General features: G+C 60.6%; 1 protein-coding gene across 5 annotated transcripts in view; it reads left to right on the plus strand.

Moving 5' to 3' along the window:
* Window positions 1–19483, plus strand: part of GRAMD4 (GRAM domain containing 4) — a 96328-nt gene extending 76845 nt beyond the window's left edge. For all 5 annotated transcript variants that reach the window (XM_077169196.1, XM_077169194.1, XM_077169192.1 and 2 more), the window contains exons 4-19: window positions 833–953; window positions 1480–1541; window positions 6293–6425; window positions 6928–6953; window positions 7429–7520; window positions 9018–9109; window positions 10110–10158; window positions 11562–11633; window positions 12118–12161; window positions 12256–12365; window positions 14392–14546; window positions 15235–15379; window positions 15847–15940; window positions 16498–16582; window positions 17035–17103; window positions 17365–19483. In XM_077169196.1, coding sequence (XP_077025311.1) covers window positions 833–953; window positions 1480–1541; window positions 6293–6425; window positions 6928–6953; window positions 7429–7520; window positions 9018–9109; window positions 10110–10158; window positions 11562–11633; window positions 12118–12161; window positions 12256–12365; window positions 14392–14546; window positions 15235–15379; window positions 15847–15940; window positions 16498–16582; window positions 17035–17103; window positions 17365–17466 — 1451 coding nt within the window. In that variant the 3' untranslated portion in view covers window positions 17467–19483. The remainder of the gene's footprint in view (window positions 1–832; window positions 954–1479; window positions 1542–6292; window positions 6426–6927; window positions 6954–7428; window positions 7521–9017; window positions 9110–10109; window positions 10159–11561; window positions 11634–12117; window positions 12162–12255; window positions 12366–14391; window positions 14547–15234; window positions 15380–15846; window positions 15941–16497; window positions 16583–17034; window positions 17104–17364) is intronic.
* The last annotated feature ends 652 nt before the right edge of the window (window positions 19484–20135 follow it).

Consider the following 20135-nt stretch of genomic DNA (forward strand, 5'->3'; position numbering starts at 1 on the left):
CTAAAGGGGCAGCACTCATTGTGCCCAGAACCTGCTAGCAGTCAGCCCTGGGGGGCGAGGGCTCCTGTGGAGCTGCAGTGTGCTGGCCACATGGGTGTGTTCACTTTGTGGCAGTCAGTGAGCTGTAGACTCCACGTGGAAGACCCTGTACGAGTTTCTTCTGGCTGCTCTTGCGAAATACCCCCCACCAAGTGGCTTGGAACCATGCAGGTTCATTCCCTTAGGGTGCTGGAGGCTGGGAGCTCCCACCTCTGTGCAAAGGCTGCCCCCTGCCCGGGCCCTTCCCATTACCGAGCAGCCCCACTTCTTCCTCTAGGTCTCGGTGGTGACTCACAGGACACCTTCTTGGGGCTGTTCGTGAGCAGCCCCCACCCCTGCTCCTTCTCCCTGCTTTTTAGGGCTCCTTGTACCCCATATGCCACATGGTATCTGTCTGTCTGCCCCCAATGGCAGTTGAGCCCCAGGATGGCTTGGTTTTGCTGATGGTGTATCTCGAGCCCCAAACCCCGCCAGCCTGGGTATTCAGCAAATTCAGCGGGGGGTGACTCCCGCTCCAGCTGGCTTTCCTCTTAGCTTGGGGCAGTTTGGCAAAATGCCGTTTGTGTCTGTATTTGACACCCGTCCTATTCAGAGTAGAGAAGTACTCCTCACCCGGCCTGCTGTCCACAGACAGGGCAGCAGAGCCCACTCCTCCGAGCACTCTGCAAGCTCCAGGAATGCAGGCCTGGGGCCTGCCAAGAGGGCAAGACCGTGCCTGGTGGCCCAACGCCCCGAGCATGGCGTCGTTGCTCTGTGGGCCATGTATAGTGACCGGCCGTGCCTTTCCCTGCAGAGGAGGAGCTGCGAAAGCTGCGGGAGGAGACTAACGCGGAGACGCTGCGGCAGGAGCTGGAGCGTGAGCGGCAGAGGAGGCTGGAGCTCGAACAGAAGGTGCAGGAGGTGCTCAAGGCCAGGTGAGGCTCGGGCATGGCGGCTGGGTCCTCGGGGACCACCCCCCTACCCCCCAGACCCGCTCCCCACACCTACCCCATGGTGGCTCTGGGAGCACAGCTGTACCAGCCCCTCACGCAGAGCCCTGAGCGGCTCCTGCTGCCCCCTGCCGTAGCAGGCGTGGGGGCCAGAAGAGGGCGGGGGGCTGGCCCAGTGAGCCACCCCATACCAGGTCAGTACTAGTGAGCCACGTGGGTGCACTAACGCTGAGTGTAAAGGTGCAGAAGCAGGCATGTTAGGGCGCACCAGAAAGGAGGGCGCTGCCTGTGGGCGAGGCCCAGCATGCTCAGTCAGCACAGGACGGAGCCTGCCTGTTCCAGGCCCGGCCCTGCCTGCCTGACCTGGAGAGTGAACAGTTCCCAGAGGGTCACCTACACGTTGACCCATGACACTCTGTTCCCTGGAGAGGGCCAGGGTTCTGCCAAGCCCTAGTGGGACACCGAACCTTCAGCTAACCACGTCTTGCCTCTTGTCCCCCCACCTTTAAAGGTCCGAGGAGCAGGCGGTGCCCCCGCCTCCCAGAGGGCAGATCCAGGCCAACAGTGACATAGGTGAGTCCTGACGGCCCTGATCCCCCTGTCACACCTGAGCGGCGTCTCCTCAGAACTAGGTTGGCGTCTCCTCTTGTGAATTAGCAAATTCAGCCATTCAGCCAAAACGTGATTTTATTTTCTCATAAAAATAAAACATGGTGTCTATTTTCGGCCTGGCAGACCCAGGCCGGCTGTCTCCAGGCCTTTCCCACAGAAGAGCAGGCAGTCAGCCCTGCTGGTTGCTCAGTGGCAGTGGGGTCCCCGTTTTCACTGAGGGTCATCCCACAGGAGGGTGAGGTCGGGGTCTGCCCCTGGGTCATCTGACACAGCACCTTGTGGAGTGGGATCCCCTTTGTCCTTCCCGACCCTTCAGTTGCCTAAAACCATCGTTGGTTCAGAGACGGGGGAGGAGGCTGTGGCTCCCAGGCGGAGTCCTGGGCGGCCGCCCGTAGTGAGAATTGCCCATGCCCTTCCTGCAGGCTGCCCGTTCACAGGGACCGCCCGCGTGAGCCATGGCGCTGGTAGAGCAACGCGGAAGGGCTTTGGGTCCCATTGTGAAGGGAGGAGGCAGAGGCCCCAGGAGGGGCGAGCTGCCCCCGGGGCACCCACCAGGTGGAGGCCAAGTGGGAGACAGGACCGGGTCTCCTGCCTCCTGCACAGGTCCCTCTGCTTTTAGCCCCCAGAGGAACTTTCCCAGGGCCAGGCACAGTGCTGCAGGTGCTGCCTCCTGAAGCTTGTGGCCTCTGCAGGTACCCACAGCTGGCCCAGGCTCAACGCAGAAGCCCTGTGTGTGAGCCCTGATGCCATGCCATGCGCACCCCAAGACTACCGCTCCAATGCGACGATCAGTCAGTTTATACATGAGAGAAAGTGTCAGGGAGACCCCAGATTTGCGTTTGCAGATGGCCTGGCCCTCCCCAGGAGGCCGTTCCGAAAGCTGGGGCTTGTTCTGATGCCTGTGGTCTCTTGGGGGGGGGGGCAGTGGGCTCTGTGCGGGACCCATGAGGGGGTAGTCGGTCTTGAAAGGGGCTGAAGGGAAAAGCTTGATTAGCGTTTTATTTTTTCCAAGGAAGTAGCCTTTCTCCAGCCCCTGTCCCAGAAAACACATCTGGGTCCTGGCTGCCAAGAGAATAGGGTGGGCCTGCCCTCCGGGGTGGAGTGGGAGTGGGGTTGGGGTTGAGGTTGGGGTTAGGGTTAACGGTTAGGGTTAGGGTCAGGAGCCTGCACCCTGTCCATTTAGTAGCAGCCTGAGCAAGATACAAACACCTCCCCTCCCTAGGTCAGCAGACTGCATCTCACTGCCTGTGTGCATTTTAAAAATGGTTCTTACAGTTTTTAATGGTTGGGGAAGAAATCAAAAGAAGGGTAACATTTTGTGACATGAAAATTATTTGCAATTGAATTCTGGTGCCCCCCACCTGCGTCCAGGCTTCCCATGGCTCTCGTGCTGGGAGCCCCGGGCTGGGTGGTTGGACGGCCCAGACTGTAGGGCCGCCGAGCCTCAGCACCGGTTGCTGACCCCTGTCTGGAGCTCAGCCTGGAGCTCAGCCTGGAAAGAAACCCTGCACCCTCCTGTTAGAAGCAGAGGAAGTCCCCAAGGAGCCACTATCCCACTCTCTCCCTGCCCGAGCCTGGGTGGCCCCTGACAGGTCTGAGCCTTAGGCCTCTGTGCCTACAAGCTCCCGGCCCCTTACGGCCCGTGTTTATCGGGGCCCCTGAGCTCCTGCACCCCGAGTTTATGGCTCTCGCCTCTGGCTTCTCTGCCTCTTAGTCATGGGAGGATGGCGCCCCCTGCAGGCCGCTCCACACACTGCTGCCAGAAGAGATGGGCTTTTTCATCTGCAAAGATGATCTAGGTCACATCCTAGAGGCTTTAGCTGGTGGGGTGCACATTCTAAGACTGTGACTCACCAGCCTCTGCCAGGGAACTCACCTGAACCCAGGTCACTTCCATGTCTGGGGGCTGGACCCCTCCACTCACCTGGGGTCCAGGGTGAAGTGGGTCCCCCAGCCGTCTCCCAGACGAACCAGTCTGCCCAGTGAGAGAGAGAAAGGAAGATGGGTGTAGACTTCCCAGCATGGGCTGACCTCAGCAGTGCCTGGTTGCTCCACACAGCCTTGAATAAGCCAGCTGCTGCGGCCTCAGTTGGAGGGGTGGGGGGAGCACAGGCTATTAGTGTCCCGGCTGTGAAAACATGTGCAGTGGATTGGTTTAACAACAGGAACTTATTGGCTCATGGTTTGAGGTGCTAGAGGCTTACTTCCTCCTGGGGTCAGTATCTTCTGGCTGCCCAGTGGTCTTTGGGGTCGCACGGCAACACACATGGCAGTATCTTCTCCTGGCTGTTCCCCGTGGCTTCTCTTCTCAGTATCCAGTTTCCTTGGCTTATAAGCACCTCAGCCATATTGGGTTAAGGTCCACCCCCATCACCTTAGCTGATACATCTTCAGAGGCCCTAGTTACACAGGTTCATGCCCACAGGACTAGGGTTGGGACCTGAACATGCCTTTTGGAGAGAACATGATTTAATCCCCAACACTCTGCCCTCTGGACCCCAGAAAAATGTGTCCTTCCCACATGCAAAATACTTTCATTCCGTCACAGTATCCCAGAGCCTTAAGTCACTTCAGTAACAATGCTAAGAACAGTCTCATCAGAATCGGTTGTAAGTGTGGTCTTCCCTGGAGCACCACTCCCCTCTGTTTCTGCACCTGTGAGACCTAGGAAACAGGTTAGCTGCCGCCACAGGATAGACATTTCCATTCCAGAAGGGAGAAGTTGGAAGGAAAACTAGAGGTCACAGGTCCCAGCAGTTCTGAAACCCAGCAGGGCAAGCTCCATTAGATTTTAAGTTCTGGAAATCATCTGTGGACCAGTGTTTTGTCCTCAGGGCTGATGAAGCAGCAGCCCTACCCCTTTCTGAGAGCTTGCTTAGCAGCCATGTCTCTTCAAACTCTGTGCTGAGGGCCCCACCCTCTCCAAGCATTGGGGTGGCACCACCCTCCCTAAACAATAGGGTGCCAAGCCCAGATAACCAACCTCCTCCAAGCATAAGGGTAGAACAGCCTTTTCCACAGTCATGGGTAGGCTCACTCTCTTGGCCTTAAGAGATCTCTGGTTTAGACATCGGTTTCCATGGTTCTGCCCTTGAAGCCAAACTTCCTTCGGTTTGTTCTTTCCTATCCCTTTCAGCCCAGGCTGGCAGTGGTTCTGCTTATACAAACTTCTCAGAAACCTTTTCGGCTTTGCATGCAGTTCACAGGGACCCAGACCATCAGACTACAGAGCTTCCCACAGATCTTTCCTGGATAACTGCGTTTCCAGTCCTACATGCTCTGTAATGCCTAGCTAGATCCATGTTCAGCTAACCCTCCTATGGAGCACTACTCTGTAGGAACTCGCGTTCTAGAAGCTCAGGGAGCTCCCTGATTAGAGCCACTTCTGGTGCTGGGCTCAGAGCACACTCTCTGGATAGGTGAAGAATGGTCAAAATCATCAGTTGCTAGTTCATTTGTGCTTAAGAGCTTAATTCTCAGCTTATCCCTTTCTTTTATCATTCCCTATAACCTACAAGGAGAAGCCAGGCTGCGCCTTTCATACTTAGCTTGGAAGTCTCATTAAATTTCCAAGTTCATCACTCCCAAATCCCACCTTCATCTGACTTCAGAGCACGGTTTAGCCAGTTCTCTGCCACTTTATAACAAGGGCTGCCTTTCCTCCACTTTCCAATAACACGTTCCTCATTTCCTCCTAAACCCTTCTTGGAAGTACCTTTAGCATCTATACTTTCTACTAATGGCCTCTTCAAAGCAATCTGTGCCTTTTCTATCAAGCCCTTCACAGTTGTTCCAGCCTCTACCCATTACCCAATTCCAAAGCCGTTCCCACATTTTAGGTATTCATCATAGCAGCACCCTACTTCCTGGCACCAAACTGCTTTTGTTTCTCAGCTGTTAAGACAGATACCACACAGTGGGTTGCCTTAACAGGAATTCATTGTCTCACAATTTTAAAGACTAGAAGGCTTGCTTCCCGCCAGGGTTGGTATCTTCTGGCTGGCCAGCAGTCTTCAAGGCTCCTTGGCTTTTCCATTGTGCACATGGCAGCCTCTTTTTTCTCTTTTGGGTTCTGTTGCCTTCCAACTTCTTGCTTCTCCCCATGGCTTCTGTCTCTGTGTCCAGTTTCCTTGGCTTATGAGGATACCAGCCATCGGGGATGCAGGCTGGCCCCCATTCAGTTTGGGCACCTTAGCTGAAAACATCTTCAGAGATACGGGTTACAGACGGGTACACAACCCAGCACCAGGGGCCGGGACCTGGATATACCTTCTGTGGGGGGCATGGAGAGCCGGCCAGGCAGAGACAAGGGGACGCTCACAGGGCCCAGGGCAGCTGTGGTCAGCTGGTGGTGTGGGCCTTGCCTTAAGCTGGGACAGGCTCTATGTGCCGAGACCAGGCACTTGAAAGTTCCTTCTGTATGGAGCACCGACCAGGCTGTCACCCCAAGACCAGAGTGCTGCCTCCTCCCCGAGCTCTCGTGCCCAGGGCCCGGCTGCCCTTGCTCTCAGACTGCCCTTTCCCCAAGAGCCCGCTGGGCAGAGTGCACCTAGCTTGGGAAGGACACTGGGGACCTTGTGGGACGTCCCCGGCCTCACCCGCACTGCATGCCCCCCCCCAACGGTGCACCCCCATCCTCTTGGTGCCTCATGTGTGGTGGCCCACGCCAGCCCTCAGTGGAATGCCCACACCATGTCCTGACTGTCCTGCAGACCGCCGGGGCCAGGGGCTCGTCGCCCGTGTCCAGAAGTGGTTCTACGAGAAGTTTGGGGAGTACATAGAGGACTTCCGGTTTCAGCCCGAAGAGAGCACCGTGGAGGCAGAGGAGCCCCTCAGTGCCAGGAGGTGGGTGGGGGCTCGGGAGCCGGCCCTGCTTGGGACTCTGGAGGCTTCTGGGGACACGCCCACCGTGTCCTTAAGTGAGCTGGAGACTGTCTACCATGTGTCCTCATGGAGATGGTCTGCGAGGCCAGTGGTGTCAGCGGGAGCCACAGCCCAGCCCACCCCCCAGCCATTCTGCATGGAACAGGCCTGCCCTTTTCATCCTGAACTCATCCACTCCCTAGACATGGGCCCTAGGGGCACCGGGAAGCCAGATCAGGGCGTCCTGCACCCACAGGACTTGGGTTCCTGGGGACAGAGATGATGGTTCACATTGCTGACATATCCCCACCCTTCCTAACTCACTTGGGGGGCTGCTGGGTGGTCCATGTGGGTGCGTGTCACTGTGCAGCATCCCCTGCGTCAGCCCCCCACATCCAAGGGCGCCCGAGGCCCCCACAGGCCTGCCCCTGGGCTGCCGGCAGGGCACTCATCCTGCTCTCTCCCTCCCTCCGCCCCCTCCTAGGTTAACTGAAAACATGAGGAGACTGAGTGAGTACCGAGTGGCTCCCCCAGAGGTTTTGGAGGGCCTGGATGTAGCCCTGGGCCCTTGGGGAACAGGGGCCCTCGGATTGTCAGCCGACCTGAATGCCTTTCACCAAAGATACTTCTGGAAAGATCCCTGCCTCCCCTGACTTAGAGCCATGCTTGGTGGGGGGGATCCTGGCCCCTGGGCCTGGAAGTCTGCATGCAGGTGGGCAGGAGGCCCATCCCTGGGCAGATGTCTCCCTGCCTGCCCTCCTGGCCCTCGCTTGCCTGTGCCCTCCTCCCCGCTGTGACAGTGCGGGCACTGGTCAGGGGCCTTGTGGGTGTCGGTGCTGGGTGGGGGCCTCTGGACAGCCTAGGGGGCACTGATTTGGGGCCAGACAGTCCCAGAGTCGGCTCAGCGTCCAGCCTCCCCTCCCGGCTGTGAGAAGGGCAGGGCCTGGAGCGACTGGGCAGATCATGCCCGCCTTTCTGTCCCCAGAGCGTGGTGCCAAACCTGTCACCAGCTTCCTGAAGAACCTCTCCGCCTTGTCCGACTGGTACTCTGTCTACACGTCGGCCATCGCCTTCATCGTGAGTGCCACTGCATCATCTGCCGGCTGTGGGTTGTGAGCGTCAGACGAGGGGCATAGGGTGCCCAGGACCTGCTGCAGGGCCCCCAAATCTGGGCCCACTTGCTGTGTGGTGGCCTGGCCCATTGGGGAGAGGGCAGCAGCAAAACTTGTCCGCCATGGCGCCACCTGAAGCTGCCTTCTCCTGGGTGTCTGGTGTCAGGTGGGGCAGCTGGCAAGCAAGCACTCAGGGCTGGTGGTCGACATGGAGTCTGTGGGCCCCTGTCCTGGACCTCTGGCCAGCCCGGCCTCCGCGCTGTGGCCACCTTCCCAGGCGTTGTCCGCACTGCTAGCCCACCATCCCTCCACCCTTGGTGCTCATCCCCAGCTTCAGCAGTGCTGGGGTAGGGGCAGTGTCTCCAGGAAGCCAAAGACACAGGCTGCCCACAGGCCTGCCTTGGCCTCAGGGCCACACCTGGGCCACACCCTCAAAAAGCTCTTAAAGACAGGGCCATCCGGGCACAGACCTCCACGGAGGGCTGAGGCCACTCACCCGGCCCTGGGGCAGCCTTGGGGCAGGCCACTGGAGCCCAGCCTGGAGCCATCCTTCCCCGTAGTCAACAGGGGACAGGGCTTTGTGCACTCCCAGCTGACAATGCATGTGTCAGGGTGCTGGCCCTGTCTGGCCCTGGGGGCTTCTCCTGCCCCCTGCAAAAACTGTGCCATGGCCCCCTCTGCCTAGCCCAGTTGCCTGGCATGGCCCACATATTTGTACCACAAAGTACTCACAGGGCCACATCATGGCAACTGTCCCTCAGGGCTCTGCCAGAGTGCAGGTGGCTCCATCTCTTGCCCATTCCTTAGCATCTGCTCTGGGCCCAGCACTGATCTCAGCACAGGTGGAAGCACAGGGGTGGGACTACAGGTGGGAATGAAGGCAGGACCCACAGGTGTGAGTGCAAACAGGTTACGTGGGTGGGACGCTCAGGTGGGAATAAAGGCAGGACCTACAGGTGGGACCACAGGATGGGTACATGGGTGGGACGCACAAGTGGGAACAAAGAATTCACAGGTGTGACCGCAGGTGGGACCCATAGATGGGACTGTAGGTGGGACTGAGGTGGGCGACCTCTGTCCTTGCCTGCAGCATGCGCTCAGCATGCAGCCAACCCTGCCCACTGTGCACCAATTCCCTATGTCCCCCACTTTCTGTCCAGGACCCCTCCTGGGGTCGGCTCACCTCACTGCTGACCTTCTCAGCCTGTGGCTGCTTGGCAGGAGATGCACCTGCCCACCCAGCCGGGCGGCCCCCACTCCATCCCCTCACATGGCCTGCCTCCCCACTGGCGGTTCTGGGGGTTTGGGGGCAGCCTCTCTGGGTGCCCAGGCCCTGGTCCCTGATTGTGGGGGTGCTGTGGGGGCTCATCTTCAGGCTCTGCCTGCAGGGGAGTGGGGGGCACAGTACAGCTGGGTGACCTGCACCGCCCGCCGCCGCCTGACCCGCCCCCCAAACCCGCAGGTGTACATGAATGCTGTGTGGCATGGCTGGGCCATCCCCATGTTCCTGTTTCTGGCGATTCTGAGGCTGTCCCTCAATTACCTCATAGCCAGGTGGGTGAGGACCCGGCGGCGACCTTGTCTGTGTGGGTCCTGATGTCTCCCCACGCCCTGGCTGGATGGTGCCTGACCTTCAGGGCCACTCCCAGCCCTGACCTTCAGGCTGTCCTCTTTGGGCTCCAGAAACCCCCCATGTAGATGCCACCCCTGCCTGGCCCCCAGTTGAGGGCTGGCCCTGAGACGGCCCCAGGGCTCCGTGGCCCAGGCGTGGCTCCCACTCCCCTGCAGGCCTTTCCCCTGGGTGCCCCGTGCGCTGGTTTTGGGGGACAATCTCCCCAAATCCTGAGACACCACCCCAGTGCGTGGGGGTGTGAACTCGCCGAGGACCTGTGCACTACCTGCTTCCTCCTGGCTGCTGCCTGTCTTGAGACCAAAAGGACAAAACCTGGACCAAGGGGGTGCAGCAGGCAGACGGCGTTGTGTACAGCGTGTCTGCCCCAGTTGAGTCTTGGGAGGTGCTGTCTTAGCATCCTTGTGCGGGGCTCTGACCCAGGGGCTGTGCTGGCCTCCTTCCCTGCCGGCCCTCAAGGGGCCGTTTGACCCAAAGCTTCTCTGGCAGAGCCAGCTCCCACCCCAGCCTGGCCTGAAAAGAGGAGCCCTGCAGGCTCTCCTTTCATTCAGCAGGCCAGAAATGCACATTACAATGCACTGGCTTTCCTAGGTCACCACTACACCTGCTGAAGTTGGTTCATTTGAGTGTTTTTATAGAAAACAACGTTCATTTTTGAAGGAGCCTTTGGTACCCAAAGTGGAGGCCCGAGTGGCTGGGGTCCCTGGCTGCCTGCTTTTTAACCCACACGTGCAAAGGCCCCACTGCTCGGAGACAAGGGCTCCTGCAGGGCGGGTTCCAGAGGTCCCTTCTCGCCCCTCCAGCTTGCATTAAAGGGTGCCCTCCCCTCCTGGGAGCGCAGGCCAGGGTGCTTGGGGTGTCCCCTCCCACATCATTCATGGGTGATGCTCTTTTAAGAACGTGCATTGGCTTCTCCTCTGCCAGGGGCTGGAGGATTCAGTGGAGCATTGTGCCCGAAGTGTCGGAGGCCGTGGTAAGTCCAGGGGGCGCAGGGGTCTCCTCTGGCGTCACTGGGTCACCGGGCCAGCCTCACAGGCAGTGGCCACTGTGGGGAGGCCGGGAGGTTTCCAAGGCCCCAGATGAGCGTGGTGGCCGTCCGCTGGGAGCCCTGTCCTGACTAGAAAGCCCCTCTACCCCGTCCTGGCCATCTCCTGGCTGTGGGCTACTCTGCGCGTTCTTGTCCGGGACTCGGGCAGGTCAGCTGACTGTGCCTGTACCCCATCTGGGTCTGTAAATAAACCCTGCCATTCTTGTGCCTTGAGTTGACACTGCGTGACCCCCAAAGCTGGAAAACATTTGCTTTCTGGCCATTTTAGTTTGTTAATGCTGCCAGAATGCAATATACCAGAAATGGAATGGCTTTTATAAAGGGAGTTTATTAAGTTACAAGTTCACAGTTCTAAAGCCATAAAAATGCCCAAACTAAGGCATCCAGAGAAAGATACTGACTCAAGAAAGGCTTATCTGGGAAGGCACATGGCTGGGCGTCTATTGGTCCTTTGGCTCCTGATTTCAAACAACTTCCCTAGGGGTGGTTTATTTTTTTGCAACTCCAGCTGTCTGTGTGTTGACTCTGAGCCTTCTCCAGAATGATTCTCTCTTAAAGGACTCCAGTAAGCAGATTACAACCCACCTTGAATGGGTGGAGACGCATCTCCATGGAAACCACCTAATCTAAAGGTCCCACCCACAATTGAGTGTCACATCTCCATGGAGACAATCCATCAGAGTTTCCACTAAACAATAGGTCTGCCCCCGTGAGACTGGATTAGGAAAAAGAATATGTTTTTTCTGGGGTACGTAATAGCCTCAAACCAGCACAGGCCCTTTACAGTACAGGCTGCCTACCCTGCCTTAGAGGGAGACCCCAGCCTGTGGGTCAGAACTGCCGGGTGAGGCAGTATGGGGGCCCCACTGCCCGTGCCGGCTGCTCAGATGAGTGCCTGCTGGGCACACATGGGGCTGGAGTGCCCACAGGGTGTGGCACAGCTGGCTCCCATGCAGCCCTCGTGGGGATAGGATGAACTGTGAGATGTGTGAACTCAGCCCACCGCTCAATTGGCCGGGAGAGCTGGGCCCTCTCCATGCCTGGCCTCAGTTTCCCTGCCTGGCAGATTGTGGTTGGGGGTGTTAGGTGGTCTCTCAAATGCAGCTTTGTGGGTAAGAATCGGGTCTCGGCTCTGCCTGTGGCCAGCCTGTGGGCGCTGGGCCCTGCCCACTTGGCCCCTCGGGTTACTCTCGGGGTGAGGCAGAGGGGCCCCCAAAGCGGCCTCTGCATGGGGGGCCCTGCACTGGGAGGTCTCCTCACTGTTTCTGTCAGTTATTTCTCTGAACTGTCAAGTTTCGGTGGGAAATTCTCTTCCCCTTTGACTGAAGGAACCTCCTAAAGAAGATCTGACAGTGTCTGAGAAGTTTCAGCTCGTGCTGGACGTGGCCCAGAAAGCACAGGTACTGCTGTGGGGCCCGGGCAGGTGGGGTGGCTGATGACTGGTACCCCGAGCACCCCCAGGCTCCAGGCCAGGTGGCTGGAGTTGGGTTCTTCTTGGGATTGGGCTCCCTTCCCAGCACCTGTGCCAGCTCTGGTTTGTGGGGGTGGGTGTGTGCATGCCAGTATTCCCTCTGCTGCCTCCTCGCCCATCCAGCACCCTGCTCTGGTCCCTGGCAGCTCAGGCCTTGCAGCTAGAGAAGAGTTCCCAGTGGCCAGAGCCCCCCTCCTGCTGTGCATGGTGGGGAGGGTGAGGGACGTGGGCCTGGGTCTGGCTTGCTGTCAATAGCACCAAGCTACCCTTGCCTGGGCAGAGCTGGGGCCCAGGCCCTACGAGGATCTGTGGATAACACGTTAGCACAGTTGTAGCTGGCCCAGGAGTCTCAGCCTCATGCTCTGTACCAGGGGGCTGCTCTGAGCCGCAATCTCATTTTCTTCTTCCCACAGAACCTCTTTGGCAAGATGGCTGACATCCTGGAAAAGATCAAGAAGTAAGTTGCCAGCCCTGGCCGTGGCCAGCCCCTGGGCGGCTGCTGGACATGGTGATGCCTGGCTGAGCCGCCCACCTGCCCGTCTTCCCTGCAGCCTGTTCATGTGGGTCCAGCCTGAGATCACGCAGAAGCTGTATGTCGCCCTGTGGGCCGCCTTCCTGGCCTCCTGCTTCTTTCCCTGCCGCCTCGTGGGGCTCGTCGTGGGTGAGCACGGGCACCTCGGACCCTGGGTCAGGGCGGGCGTGCAGGACCCTCGGTCATGGTGCCAGGAGAGGTGGAAGGCGTCTCTGTAGCGGGTCTGGGATACCCCTGCATCCTCCATGAACGAGCGCAGGGAAAAGCTGGCTGGGGGCCTTCTCGTGTGTGCCCCAGAGGCTCTTCTGGGCTCTGTTGAATTTTTTTTTGTCAAAACATTTAAATTTGGGAGAAACAAAGTCCATTTGAAACCCAGGGACAGGATTCTCGTTCCTTAAACCAAGACCCCCCTCAGCTGCTCAGGGACCCCGGTGCAAAGCGAAGGGAGCCTGTGGAGCTGAGTCCGAGCTGCTGGGATTGGGGGGCTGCTTGGTTGGGGCCACCCAGGCCAGGCCTGGCGGATGTGGGGCTTGCATCTGGGTTTGCCCTGCAGCCACCTCATGAGGACTGACGGGGCCCACCTAGCCTGTGACCCCCTGGGCCCCCACCAGGAGTGGGTGAGGCTCTCTGTCCCATTTCCTTTCTGTGACCCACCTGCCTTCTGTGACGAGACGAGGGCTGGTGTGAAGTGCAGCCGCCTGGACCCTGCACACCTGCTAGCAGCTGGAGGGGGGTGCCCGCTGGTTGGGCCACTGGGTCCCACAGGGTTTGAAGTGGCCTGGAGCCATACACGCATGCCTGCGAGCCTACCTGTGGAGCCCACCTGCTCCCTGGTTTTAGAAGTCTTAACTACTTCAAGGGTTAGGACAGGTCTTGGACTCTGGCTGGTGCCACCTTGGCAGAGAACAGCAGGGGCAGAGTCCCTGCCCTCCAGAGGCTGTGTCCTGCTGGGACACTAGGAGTGGTTGCAGGAAGTGTCGAGCGGGGGTGAGTGCTGGGAGGGGACATGGTCCAGCGGGGTAGCCTCCTGGAAGGGATGGCTGTGCGGACACCTGGGACAGCACCCGGGCCGAGGAGGGCCGCAGAAGACAGGAGTGAGGAGGGAGTGACAGTGTGGGCCTTGGAGTCTGCTGGGTGGGGGGCTCGAACAAAAGAGGGGTGCTTCCAAGGGCAAAGGTAGAATGGGGGAGAGCAGTGAAGGGGCCGTGGGGCAGGTCCGGGCTGCGGGAGGAAGCTGTGATGAGGGGCTGCACAGCTGAGGTCGTGGGGCCACCATGGGGACCCCCTCAGCCGGCCCCCTGTCCAGGTCAGGTCCCTGTGCCCTGTCCACCAAGGAGTCCTGCCTTGTCTCGGTGTCCCTGGCCTGGATTCCCCACAGGGACTGCCCCGAGTGTACCAGTAGGGGCACAGCAGTGCAGCCAGATCTGGGCAGAGGTGCTGGGGAGAGCAGTGGCTGTGTGGTTGGGGGGGGGCGGACGGGTGGTCTGGAGCCTTCCCTCGGCCCTCACCTCTTGGGCTGCACATGTGTCCAGTCACCCCCGGCCCCACCCCTCACTCTGAGAGTACAGGCCGCCCCATGGCCTTGGAGTGCAATGAAGTTAGTGGCCCCAGCCTAGGGAGCCGGGCGGGGACCCTGAGGGGCCTGCGGCCAGTGGGAGGGCCCACATCCCCGGCACAGCGGGGGAGAGCTCGGGGCCAGGCCTCCCAGAGCCTTTCTCACTGTCCTTGGCAGAATGTCCTTGGGAGAATGCCGACTCGTGGTTTTGGATTTTTGTTTCGGGTCTGAGATACCTGTGCATTTGAGATTATAGGATGCAAAAGTACCTCCTCTTGGGCCCAGGCACCTTTCCCAGCCCTGAACCCTATTTCTAGCCCAGGGCCCCCTCCTACTTTGGAGCTCCCTTCCTGGTCCCATGGTCCTGCTCCCACCCCCTCTTCCCCCTATGCAGAGTGAACCCCCCAAAGTCATCACCCCAGGCATGGTTTAGGGAGACCCTCCTCACTCACGGCTCCCTTGAGCTCTGTGGGTTTGGACCAGTGTTGCTGGCATTCTCTCCCGTCCTCCCCTCCACCACGGAAGGTGCTGGCACCACCATCCCTGACGGATGGCGCGATCGCAGAGTTCTGGGTGAGATGGGGCTCTGCTCTCCCCCAGGTCTCTACGTGGGGATCAAGTTCTTCCTCATCGACTTCATCTTTAAGCGCTGCCCGAGGCTGCGTGCCAAGTATGACACACCCTACATCATCTGGGGGAGTCTCCCCACGGACCCCCAGCTGAAAGAGCGTGCCAGCACCACCACGTCCCGCAGGGTGAGCTGCCACCCTGGCTGAGGGAGGGGGGTTCCCCAAATGCTGTCAGTCCCAGAGGCAGCTCTGCACCCACCCTCAGCTCCTTTGGGCCCTTGAGACAAAGCCAGGCTGGTGAGGCAGTTTTCCTGCTGTTGGCATCACCAGTTCTCTGAGGTTCCTCCTGGTTTGAGGTGCCAACTAGGCCCAGCAGGTGCGGCATGTGGGGACAGACCCCACCCCCTGGGGGGGAGCAGGGCCCTCCCAGGGCCAGGCCGGGCTCCACCGTCCTGGGCTTTGAGGCTCTAAGGCTGGCCAAGCAGCACCCAGGAGGCCCCTGCCTCATGCCCACGGCTCCCATGTGGCCTAGAGATGCCACGCCCTGTGCCCCTGCCAGGACACAGGACGAGCAGGGCCCTTTGCTCCCCTCACGGGCTCTCAGATGAGCGGGGCTGTTCAGGGCCCAGGAGAACGTGTGGTGGGCATACGGGTTTGGGGCAGTGTTTTGGGGTGAGACAGGTTGTGGGAAGGTGGTAGGAGGAGAGGCCCCCACTGCAGAGGAGCTGGGGTGTCACCCACAGACCCTGCAGGTGCCAGGGGCCATTCTCCACGGAGGGGCTGTTGCCAGCCCAGGAGCCATTGGGGCTTGCCTAGAAGGGTTCTGTTACCCCCACGTCTGTGCCCCCCGCCGACATGGCCCCCTGCCCCACAGCTTCAGGCAGCCTCCTCGCGGAGCTGCGTGGCGAGTATGCCTGCTGGCCCAGGCAGGGATGAGGACGCTGGCCGCCTCCACGGCCCCAAGAAGGGCAACTTCCACGAGATCTTCAACCTGACAGAGAATGAGCGGCCTCTGGCAGGTGTGTGGGCGGCAGAGGGATGACCCCTTGGCGGGCCCATGGAGCCTGCAAGTGCCAAGCAGGCAGAGTAAAGGTGGGGTCCACGGGGGCCCTTCCAGGAAGGGCTTGGGCAGAGCAGGACCCACTCTCGGCGGGCAGAAAGGGGGTGCCGCTCCAAAGCAGGTGTGTGCAGGGAGGGCTGGTGGTGCTCCTGTGGCTGCACCAGGCTGGGTGTAGGCTGTCAGCCCCCCAGCACATAGCCTCTCCAGCCCCCAGCCCCCGGCACCCCAGGACCCAGTACCCAACACCCCAGCACACAACCACCCGGCACCCCAGGACCCAACACCTTGCATCCTGGCATGTTCTCCTTCCTGAGAAACGAGAGCCATGGTGCAAGGTTGCCCCAGCCCGGGTCTCGTCAGCCTCTGCCCCCCCTCCATGGGCCCCCCAGCGGCCGGGCTCTAACGGGCTGGGTGTCCTCCCCACAGTCTGTGAGAATGGCTGGCGCTGCTGCCTGATCAACAGAGACCGGAAGATGCCGACTGACTACATCAGAAATGGGGTTCTCTACGTGACAGAGAAGTGAGTGGGGGGCCGAGGTGTGGGTGGGAGAGCAGGGCCTTGCAGGGCCAGGGTGGGCTTGGGTAGCAGCCACCTGCCCTCTGCCTGGAGCCTGGCCCATTCCTGCCAGCCCTGAAGCTGTGTGGTTCGAGGCCACAGGCAGGTGGGGTCTAGGGTGCCATGGTGAGGGCTCGGAAACTGTCAGGGGACAAGCAGCAGCACACCCCTGCCAAGGCGATGAGTCTGCAGTTATGGTGCAAGCCATGGGACCTGGGCGGGCAGGGTCCCTTCTGGGCTCTGCTCCCCAAGCTTAGGATGGCTGACCCTCAGGGCTCCCCCTGGCCCGGCATGGGAGGCGGGAGAGCAGATCCGGGTGCAGGGGTCCCTCAGCCTCCCAACCCACCCCCCTGCTGGAGGAGACCCCCTGGGCAACTCTCAGGGGTGCTGGTGTCTCCTGGGGAATTCTGGGGGAGTCCCATGGCGTGGACACCTAAGTCTCGTCAGAGGGCAGGGCAGGGCAGTGTGCTTGGGGGCAGCAGCCCGGAGCCCCGGGTGACGCCCCTGTCCCTCCCGCTCAGCTACTTGTGCTTCGAGAGCTCCAAGTCTGGATCCTCCAAGAGGAACAAGGTGATCAGGCTGGTGGACATCACGGACATCCAGAAGGTGGGTGCAGCCACCGCCCCGCCCCTGAGCCTTCTGGGAAGGGAGGAGCCTTCGGGCCCCGAGCCCAGCAGCCCAGCGCGCCCGCTCACCACCACCGAGGATCCTGGGCATGGGTGTGGTGTCTGCAGGGCTTGGGGTGCCCCTCCCCTCCTTCCCCCCGGCCTGCTGTGAGGTCAGACTCAGAGCAATTGGGCTCCCAGCCCCTTGAGCGGGCAGCGCATCAGAGGCCCCCCCAACTTGGGGACAGTGCTTGGGGAGTGATCCTGGGGTGTGACAGGACACATTTGGACTACTGGCAGCTTGAGTCCCTGTCACTACATTAGGAGACACTTGGGCTGCTGTGTTCTGGGACAGAAAGCAAGGCCCCTGTGTCCCCTGGCCGTGGCGGGTGGAGGAGGACGTCCGGGGGTCCCAGCAGTGGGAGCGGTGGTGACGGGCACGTTGTCCTTCAGTACAAGGTCCTCTCTGTCCTCCCGGGCTCTGGCATGGGGATCGCTGTGTCGACGCCATCCACCCAGAAAGTAAGTGCCAGGCCGGCGGCTCGGGGCGGGACTGGGGCAGGCTGCACCTGGCAGAGGGGCTTGCGGACCCCTGCCTACCCCCGTGGCAGCAGGAACCCTGTGCAGGTCCCAGTTCTGGGCGGCGGCCACGTCTTAGCCCAGCAGGGAGGCCTGGGGCAGTAGCGCCTGGAGCCTGCATCTGCTGCCCCCCCGCCCCCACCGCGGGCAGCCTGGGGGTCCCAGCCAGGGGCCGCTTGCTGACCGCGTCCCTCGTTCCGCCAGCCGCTCGTCTTCGGTGCCATGGTCCACAGAGACGAGGCCTTTGAGACCATCTTCAGCCAGTACGTGAAGATCACGGCAGCGGCGGCTGGCAGCGACAGCTAGCAGCGACTCCTCTGGACGCGGTGTAGGCAGCCTGGCGGCCGGCAGATCAGCCGTGCCGGCCACCGTGCGGCCTTCCCCCGCGGCCTGCTGCTCCCGTTGAGTGGATTGCGGCTCTGTGTCTACAGGTGTCCCCGCAGTCGGCCAGGTCTGTCAGGACGGGGCCCGGGTGCCACCTGGCAGGTGCATCAGGCACTTTTCAGGGATTTGTGGGGACGTGGAGGCAGAGGGCCCTGGAGGCCGCAGCCCGGTGCCCTCTCTGCTCTACCCAGGTGCGGGGGGCCCAACCACCCAGCCCCCGCCTGCGAGGCTCTCTACCACCAAAGCCATATTGAGGGCCCTTGGGGTTCCCACCTCCCGAGGCCAAAGGTGGCACACGGAGGCCCCTTGTCCACCACCAGGAAAGGAGGCTAGTTGGTCCGTTTGTCCATTCAGTGAGACCACCCTGCCACTCTTTGGGGGGCTGGGCAGGCTGCAGCTGTAGCCAACAGGTCCCAGGTGGACATCCTTCTGGACCCCACCTGCCCTGGGGGCCACAAGGCCATGGGAAAGAGCCCCTCGTGCCTCCCACTTACCCTGTGGGCAGGGGGCTGTCTGGTGGTATCCCCCTCCTGCTGGCTGTGCAGGTATCTGGTCCCCACCTGTAGGGACCTGGCTGCCCTCCCCCCAGCAGGCCAGGTGGGGATCTTCTTAACCCTTTGTTTTCTGGGGAGGTGCAGACGAGCATCTGCAGAGGCTTGGGGGTGCCTGGAGCCCTGGCTGTGCTCCAGGGAAAAATCAAGGGAGGGGGGCTTGGTGTGACAGTGAATGAGGAGCTGGGGGCTTGGGGTAGCCAGGGGCACCCGGGCCTGTGCACACCGTGTGGTCCCCTCCCTCACTACTGCATCAGTGTTCCAGACCCACGTGTCCTGCGGCCCCCGCAGTGCTGAGGAGTGGCCATGTCCCCCTGGGTCGCCAAGCACTGGGCCAGGTGCCCCAGCCCCCCCGGAAATGGAAACCCCTACACAGCTGCCCGGGCTGGGGCGGTGAGGCCGAGAGCATATCCCACGGGCTCAGGTTATTCCGGGCCTGTCCAGCCCCTTGGAGCAGGGTCCAACGGGGGCCCCGTGCGGCCGCCCCACTCTTCAGCACACCCTGAGCCTTCAGGCGTTGTGGGGACGGTGGTTTTTTGAAGAAACAGATTATATTTTTTACAGAGAGCAAGCTGTTTTTCTTATTTTTGTATCATTTTTCAGATGTGATTTGTACCTCTGCCCAACCGCGTGTGCTGGTTTGGGGAGGGCATCCGGGGTGGGCAGGGGCAGCCAGCTGAAGCCACCTCCCATGCCCCTCCTACCCGGTGTCAGCCTGAGCACTGTCCCATGGTGCACCCAGGCCTGGGCGGGCAGGTGGGAAGGGTGTTTGCCACCAGGACCGGCCACACAGGTGGGTGGCTCTTCTCCAGGGGGAGGACGCACCCAAGGGAGCTCGGCCATACCTGCAGGAAAGTGGTCGTGCCTCCCCCCTGGTGCCAGGCTGCTGCCCGCTGGAACGGTCCCCAAGCAGAGCGGGGCTGAGCCCCTTCAGCAGAACGCAGGGGTTGAGTTCGAGTCCCTCTAAGGAGAAGGGAAATGAAAGCTGACCCATGCCCTGGGGCCACCGGTGCCCTCCTTGGGACCCGGGGTGGGGAGGGGGCGCCCATGTCAGCAGCCCCCACTCTCCTGCTGCCCACACGCGCCTCTGGGCCTGGGGAGGAGGGACTGTGGTTCTCACGGACCCATGGGAGCAGCGCAGGTATTTAATTTCTACAACTAATCACTGATCTAGAATGAATGTCAAATTTTTTACGTCTGAAACTTGAGTCTATTTTGGATCTGTAAATAATTGTTACCAGTGTAACTTTTGTTCAACAAAAGGATTGTACTGTATGAGGAGCTGATGGAAAACTCTCCCTTGTAACGTTTTTTTAAGAAAACCTTGTTTGTTTAAAGAAAGTCTTGTATAAATTATAATTTTTATTTAAATAAACCTAAAATGCTTTGTGCTACGTGCATGGTCTGTGGCTTTCCTGGCAGGGCCACTGCACATTGGGGTGGCCCACCCACAGCTGCTGGGTTCCAAAGGCAGGTGGCCATGGGGCAGCTCCCAGGGAGGGGGTCTGCGCAGGGAGGGGGTAAAAGCAGCACGTGGGCTTGGGGGCAGGTCCTGGTCCACCCAGAGTGGGGGTCCTGCCTGCCCAGGACGCTGGGGCAGCTCCCCAAGGTCTGGGAGGCTTCGGGGTTCTGGGCACAGAAGGGGACAGGACCTTGCCTGCTTCAGAAACCACTGAGGGTGGGAACTGGCCTGCACTAGGGTGACCCACTGGCCCTGGCTCAGGCCCCTCAGGGAGCAGGACAGAGGCAGACGAAACCAGTGTGGGGGCCACAGGCCCCACCTTTCAGGTCAGATGTTTGCACGCTCCATCATCCATCCGTCACTCCATCCACCATCCCTCCACAGTGCGTGTGGTCCCTAGCCCCATCCCAGGGACTGAGATGTATGGTGAGGACAGAGGGCCCTGGTGGTAACAGCTGGCCACACCCTCTCCCTGATAGCTGACATCCTGCACCACGCCCTGCCCTCTGGCCCCTGCGCTGGCCAACCAGCTGGCTGCACAGTCAGCCCACCCACCTGGGCTCCCACCCCTGTGGATG

Source organism: Tamandua tetradactyla, chromosome 7, assembly GCF_023851605.1.
Source record: "Tamandua tetradactyla isolate mTamTet1 chromosome 7, mTamTet1.pri, whole genome shotgun sequence".
NCBI classification, from domain to species: Eukaryota; Metazoa; Chordata; class Mammalia; order Pilosa; family Myrmecophagidae; genus Tamandua; species Tamandua tetradactyla.